We start from the raw sequence: 7,158 nt of genomic DNA, 5'->3' as shown, positions 1-7,158 counted from the left end.
AATAATTCATATCATTCCATCTCTACTAAAAAGCAGAATTCACGTAAATTGATGGAAATTCAAAATCAGTCCAAAAAGCAAACAGAATATTTTAAATTAGTTTATAAAGGAGGCATAACCTATTCAGTATTAAGTATACCTCAACCACTCCTGAACCAAAATTTTTGTTTTTCCTGGCAGATAAGACTGATTCCTCACTAACATGTGAGACCACATCCCACCATAGTAAAATCTTAAACTAAATTACAAATATGGTAGTGTTGCAAAGTAATTAACTGAAGCCTTCGAAGGTAGTGTACTTAAATTTAACCCCCTTCAACTTCTGGGTGAGCACTAGGCAGATTAACTTCAATTCACATCTCAGTGACAGAGACAAATAGCATATGGTATAATTAAGCCCAACTGAATACCTATATAATTAGCCAATTTCTTTAGAATAAAAGACTGAATTTGAAAAAGCAGGAAGAGATTTAAGTAATTGTTTTTAAAGATTTTAGAGAAACAAAATAGTTGTATGATTCTGCAATTTGAGTGTAAATTTATCAATGTGGACCTACCTTCCAAGAAAAAAAAAAAAAAAAAAAAGTACATGCAGGTTCTACAGGCAAAAGAGTCCACGTTCACATCTGTTTTTTTGTGAGGTAAGTCAATTCTCTTGTCAGAAGAGAAGCATGCAAAAAGGCCAAAGTATTCAGAAGCCACTGGGGCAAAATTTTGTTTTTACAAATATGCAAGACTCGGAGCACACCTTTCACCTGTTTCCATACTGGTCCATTTTAAGCTGTAAAATAGTTTTACAGTAAATGGACAGGAAATTAGGTGCACTTAGTAGATAAACAATGCTGTAGTGCTCACCCAGTTTTTCTCTTGTAAATTAATTGGCACTCTACAGCATCCCTATGCATCTTTTGATTCACTTGCACTTTGTACTGACTCCACCTCACCCTGGGGCTCCAATTCATTCTTTACAGAGACTTCTTGTCCCTCCAGCCTCATTAATTTCATTTTTTTCTTTGGAGGGTTTTTCAGTGTGCCAAGCCTCTCTTTGACTTTGTACTCCAGCGTACTGTGGGGAATACCATAAATACTCTGCGCTTTTGAAACACTCATTTTTCCATTCATAACTACAGCAATAGCTTCCTCTAGTATCTCACTATTATACTGTCTGTATCTTCCTCTTTTCTTCCTCGGCTGTTTGGATCCAGTGTCACCTTCTTGATCTGAGGTGGGATATGGCTGTCCAGAGGTAGACTGTTCAGCATCTGAGCTCCATGAATCTGGTGCAGTATCCAACAAACTTCTTCTGTTTTGTTTTGGAAGGATAGCCCTTAATTTTTTACTAAGCGCGCTCTCTGTTTGTGAACCCATTACCAAAGAGCTATAGTTGTACAGGTCACTGCTGCGGGATTCCCAAGAAAGGTCCATGCCTCGAACTTGTGGTATCTTTAAATCCACTGGAGAATGGACTGTGTCCTTCTTCACATCTTGTTTATTTTGAACTACTGTTTTATGAAAGACACGAGAGTTTTCTGTAAAAAAAGGAAGGTCACTGATGTTACTGAGTGCACCATTTCCCCTGAATTTCATGCGGCTGAAATTTAACTCGTAATGTGGCTTGGCCCAAGAGCCCTCCCTGGATATCAAGTGCTGTCCATGATTCTGTGGTCCAGATGACCCAAGGCTGCCAGGTGTAGAAAACTTATTTCTATTGAGTAGTTCCTCACTAATCTGCAGTGATCGAGCCAATGGAACTTTAAGAGTTGTGGAGTGGCCGTATCCTTCCCTGGTTCCATCCTGCAAGCTTCTTGGAGGTACCCCATCACCACTCTGCGAGAGTCCCTCTGAACGGTGCTGGCTGGGTCTCCAAGGTCTCCTAATTGGATGGAAGGAAACTGATGTGAGCAGGACTTGCACAGGTAGGGAGGAATGGGTGAGGGGGCCACTCCTTTATTAGAAGGCCTTGCTTGGGTAACATCACTTTTTGTGTTATAAATTATTTTTTAAGTCTCAGCATCAGTCTTTAAAAAAAATCTTTTGGGCAACGAAAAATAAAAACCTGTCAGCTGGTCTTTGGTTGGGTTCACAAATTCTTGTAGCAGAAAAGGTCTCGCGCAACAATCTGAAAATGGCACCTTAACTGTAAATTACAATATAATCAGTTTCCATGGAGCTATACAAGATTTTTAATTTTTTTATACTAATGTGACGTTACCACTAACAAGTACAATAATAAAAGAGTAAGCCAAATGATACAAAAGGCAACACACTCAAAAGTACAAACTGGGGAAACAGTCTCAGAAAGTGCAAAAGTATTTAGCCCTCAGATTACACTGGTCAACCAAAGAAATGTTTCTTCTTTTAAAGTTCATTTTTTATATACATAACAACAAATAGCATTGTACCTCAGACATATGGAGAAACAAGTTTTGTTTTATTGGTGTTGCATGACATAACAGCAATAAAAATTATAGATTGCAATTATAGACTGCTGTAGTTCAGTTACTTTTATAAAAACAAACCGTTTAAAGGTTTAGTATGTACTTTGGGAGTGCAGCCCAAAAATTTTTCATTTAGCTTCCCATGTTTATTCAAAAAAATGTTTTTAACCCTTTCATTTTGGAGGGCAATGTTGTAAAAAGCGTGCATTCTTTGCAAAGAATGTGTGATATTTACAACACAGGAAAAAAAAAAAAGTTTTTTTCCTGTTTTGGGCTAAACCAATATGAAATGACATAGGAAATATCAACAACTGCCTTGTCATCTCACACAAATGTGACCGTCTCTGGGAAAATATGACTATAATAGCCAGAAACAAAAAGTGGGTTCAATGAATTCTATGAGAACAATTTAATACATTAGAGCAAACTCCTTATTTTTATGTGAAAATTTTTAAAATGTTACAGAAGTTCAAACATGTGACTACTTTTGGACCCATGATGTGAAAATTGGTCCCTCTCAACATTTTGTATCTGCAACTTTAACCATCATGTTTTCCCAGAGATGGTCAAAAATGCACATCCCTTCTATGTACTAAGTGCAGAAGCAGTTTCTGCTTACCTTCAAACTTTTTCAGATCATTTTTCCTGAAAAGATTGTGTTCTATAAACTGAAATCATTTTTAGATGTTTGTACAATTTCAAATATACCAAATGCTAAAGCAACAGACATCACCATGGTAAAAGTAAAATACTGATGTTAAAAAAAAAGGCAACTAGCAAAACATGCTCAAGAGAAAACATTATCCCAAAGAATTAGAAAATAATTGCATCTTCTAATGCTATGCAAATTTGTGATAAATGCATTTAGTACAGACCCCACTATAGTGCAGACCCTTACAAAAGTAGTAAATATTTTGACTGCAACACACACACAAAAAAAAGGTTATGAAGCCTAACACATTAAGCACATACCAGCACAAAAATTACAAGTATGTAACAGCATTTGTTTTTTTTTAAGTTCATATAGCCAATTGTGTACTCTGGCAATCAAAATGTCACTTGTATGTACTTTCTTTGACAGCTTTCATTCTTGAAGCTGTCTCAAGACTAAGGATAAAACAACATTTAGCATGGTGCAGTCAGTTATATTATTTGAAGCATCCCAATTACAATGATTGCTTTAACGCAAATCATACAGATACTCCAAATCCCAAAACATCTTCTGCTGTTACACAGTGAACAGTCTTATTACTTGCTATATGAACTTCTAACTGCTGTCCTACATACAAGGTATAGCTTTTTTCTTTAACTCCAAAATAAAGATATTAAACAGGAAATACTGTATTTGCAATTGTAATTCACAGTAACTGGAAGTTGTGGGCATTTCTTCTAAATTGAAATTTGGCAGCTTTTCCCATGGTAAAGCTAACAAAAACAATTATAAACTACTTTAAGTCAATGTTTTAAGCTTACCTATACTCTTGTTTATACTATTATTATCTAATACTTTTGGGATAGTTCCCCCCCCCCCCCCCCAAAAAAAAAAAGTTCAAACTCTTAATACCTATAAGCAGGTAATCTAGTTTGGGGGGGGGGGGGGTTGTTTGTTTTTTTCATTTTACCTTTCAGAGATGAATAAAATCAATTATAACTAGTTTGTAATGGTGACAATCTAATTAAAACATTTCACTATGAAATAAAAGATCAGTATTTCTAAGCATCTCTCCCCACCAAGCATGTACTAGTAAGAACTCTTTCCCTCTGCCCCTCACCCCCAACTTACCAAGCACAGTTCATTTTTCAAAGTTTTGGGCAAATTGCCTACAGAAAGGAAAATTATCTATACACACAAGCTACAGAAATGTCCTATGGATGTGAGAGTACAAAGGGGCCCAATGTGACTGTCCTATGCAGAATTCACATATGCCATACTGCATGACCAGATGTTTGTCCCAATCTGATCCCAAATTAATTTTCTAACTTGTCTAGAGTTTTTATCTGAGAAGACATACTGAGGAATTTCCAGGGTCAGTAGATGTTTCACGATGGATTCAACTAGACAGTTGTTGTCCTGCCACAATTAAAAAATACACAGCCTGGAATAAAAAGGGACTAATTTTATAGAGATACAATTTTGGCACCTCCAACAACATTTAATCTACACATTCAACCTATGTGGCTCACATACCAAATATAATGTACAAAAAAAGTTGGTGTCCCCACTACAATTTTCTATCATAATATGTATAAGTGATAAAATGACAAATTTGGTTTTAAAAGTTATTTATAACCTTCTCCCGTTTTCATTTGAGGGTGGAATAAATTTGTTTAGTCTGCAAAGACCCAAAGTAAAACTTAAAACCCAAAAAGTTAAAATCAAGATTACAGTAAATGTAATAAAGTAGTTTAGCTACTATCGTAAAGAGTCAATACAATCAACTATGAAAAAAAAGACAAGGAAAACCTTTTCCTTACCCGTTTCCGACTGAACTAGAGCAACTTGGAGAATGACTCAAGTATGTGCTGCCAGGACAGGGGCTCTTCTTAGTAGACAAATCAAGCACTCCGTCTATAAGTACAGAACACACGGGCATGAAAGTGAGGAACAACTGGCAACTCTGTTCTCAGGTCAGAAAATATATGTCAGAGTATATATGTTACACAGTCTAGAAATCAGATTTGGGCATTGAGTTCATCTAGAACAACAGAGACTTATCTTGAAAGAGGCAGCAAGAACTTGACATATACAACACAGGCCTCCTCCTCCTCTTTTCCTGATATCACCGAAGAGGAAACCGCCCACCTTCTTTCCTCCTCGAAATGCACCACCTGTTCCTCTGATCCCATCCCCACCAACTTACTAAACACCATCTCTCCTACTGTCAACCCCCCCCCCCCCCCCCCCATCTGTCATATCCTCAACCTCTCTCTCTCCACTGCAACTGTCCCTGACACCTTCAAGCATGCTGTAGTCACACCACTCCTCAAAAAACCATCACTAGACCCTACCTGTCCTTCCAACTACCGCCCCATCTCCCTCCTACCCTTCCTCTCCAAGATACTTGAACGCGTTGTTCACAGTCACTGCCTTGATTTTCTCTCCTCTCATGCCATCCTCGATCCGCTGCAATCCGGTTTTCGCCCTCTACACTCAACAGAAACGGCACTCACTAAAGTCTGTAATGACCTGTTCCTTGCAAAATCCAAAGGTCACTACTCCATCCTCATCATCCTTGACCTATCCGCCGCTTTTGACACTGTCAATCATAATCTACTCCTTGCCGCACTATCCTCATTTGGATTCCAGGGCTCTGTCCTCTCCTGGTTCGCCTCTTATCTCTCCCACCGTACCTTCAGAGTACATTCTCATGGATCTTCCTCTACCCCCATCCCGCTCTCTGTTGGTGTTCCTCAGGGATCCTCTTGGACCCCTTTTCTTTTCTCAATCTACACCTCTTCCCTGGGCTCGCTGATCTCATCTCATGGTTTCCAATATCATCTTTATGCTGACGACACCCAGCTTTATCTCTCCACACCTGACATCACTGCGGAAACCCAGGCCAAAGTATCGGCCTGCTTATCCGACATTGCTGCCTGGATGTCCAACTGCAACCTGAAACTGAGCATGGCCAAGACCGAACTCATTGTCTTTCCACCCAAACCCACTTCTCCTCTCCCTCCACTCTCTATTTCAGTCGATAACACCCTCATCCTCCCATCTCATCTGCCTGCAACCTCGAAGTCATCTTCGACTCCTCCCTCTCCTTCTCTGCGCATATCCAGCAGACAGCCAAGACCTGTCGCTTCTCTCTCTACAACATCAGCAAAATTCGCCCTTTCCTCTCTGAGCACACCACCCGTACTCTCATCCACTCTCTCATTACCTCTCGCCTTGACTACTGCAACCTACTCCTCACTGGCCTCGCACTTAACCATCTATCCCCCCTTCAATCCGTTCAGAACTCTGCTGCACGTCTTATCTTCCGCCTAGACCGATATGCTCATATCACCCCTCTCCTCAAGTCACTTCACTGGCTTCCGATCAGGTACCGCATACAATTCAAGCTTCTCTTTTTAACCTACAAATGCACTCAATCTGCAGCCCCTCAATACCTCTCTACCCTCATCTCCGCTTATGCTCCTACCCGTAACCTCCGCTCACAGGACAAATCCCTCCTCTCAGTATCCTTTCTCCACCACCGCCAACTCCAGGCTCCGCCCTTTCTGCCTCGCCTCACCCTATGCTTGGAATAAACTCCCTGAGCCCATACGCCAAGCCCCCTCCCTGCCCATCTTCAAATCCTTGCTCAAAGCCCACCTCTTCAATGTCGCTTTCGGCACCTAACCATTATTCATCTATTCAGGAAATCTAGACAGCCCCAATTTGATCGACTACACTTTTTTTGTCCTTTAGATTGCAAGCTCCTTCGAGCAGGGACTGTCCTCTGTGTTAAATTATACAGCGCTGTGTAACCCTGGTAGCGCTTTATAAATGTTAAGTAGTAGTAGTAGTAGATAGCTCCCGACTCCATCCAAACCAAAGTGAATTTACTAAAATCATGGAGGGGTGGGTTGCCCAGCAGCTTGTACAATACATATTACATCAGTCACAATCTAGAAAGGACTTCAGCACAGAAATAGTTCCAGGAGCTATAATAGATGAGGAGGCGCTGATAATGCAATTGGATTTATCAAGTACATTTGATCTTGTAGATCATGA

The 7,158-nt window shown here is 39.8% G+C and overlaps 1 protein-coding gene across 1 annotated transcript in view; it reads right to left on the bottom strand.

Annotated features, from left to right (window-relative positions):
- Positions 1-736: 736 nt before the first annotated feature.
- LCOR (ligand dependent nuclear receptor corepressor) overlaps positions 737-7,158 on the bottom strand; it is a 129,910-nt gene continuing 123,488 nt past the window's right edge. Inside the window, exons 6-7 of the mRNA XM_030202871.1 lie at positions 4,914-5,007; positions 737-1,873 (exon numbers count right to left, since the gene is read on the bottom strand). Of these exons, the coding sequence (XP_030058731.1) occupies positions 898-1,873; positions 4,914-5,007 (1,070 nt within the window). The 3' untranslated portion in view covers positions 737-897. The remainder of the gene's footprint in view (positions 1,874-4,913; positions 5,008-7,158) is intronic.

The sequence above is a fragment of the Microcaecilia unicolor genome, chromosome 5 (assembly GCF_901765095.1).
Source record: "Microcaecilia unicolor chromosome 5, aMicUni1.1, whole genome shotgun sequence".
NCBI lineage: Eukaryota > Metazoa > Chordata > Amphibia > Gymnophiona > Siphonopidae > Microcaecilia > Microcaecilia unicolor.
Note: the sequence above shows the minus strand (reverse complement) of the source record. Positions and strands in the feature narration are given on the sequence as shown.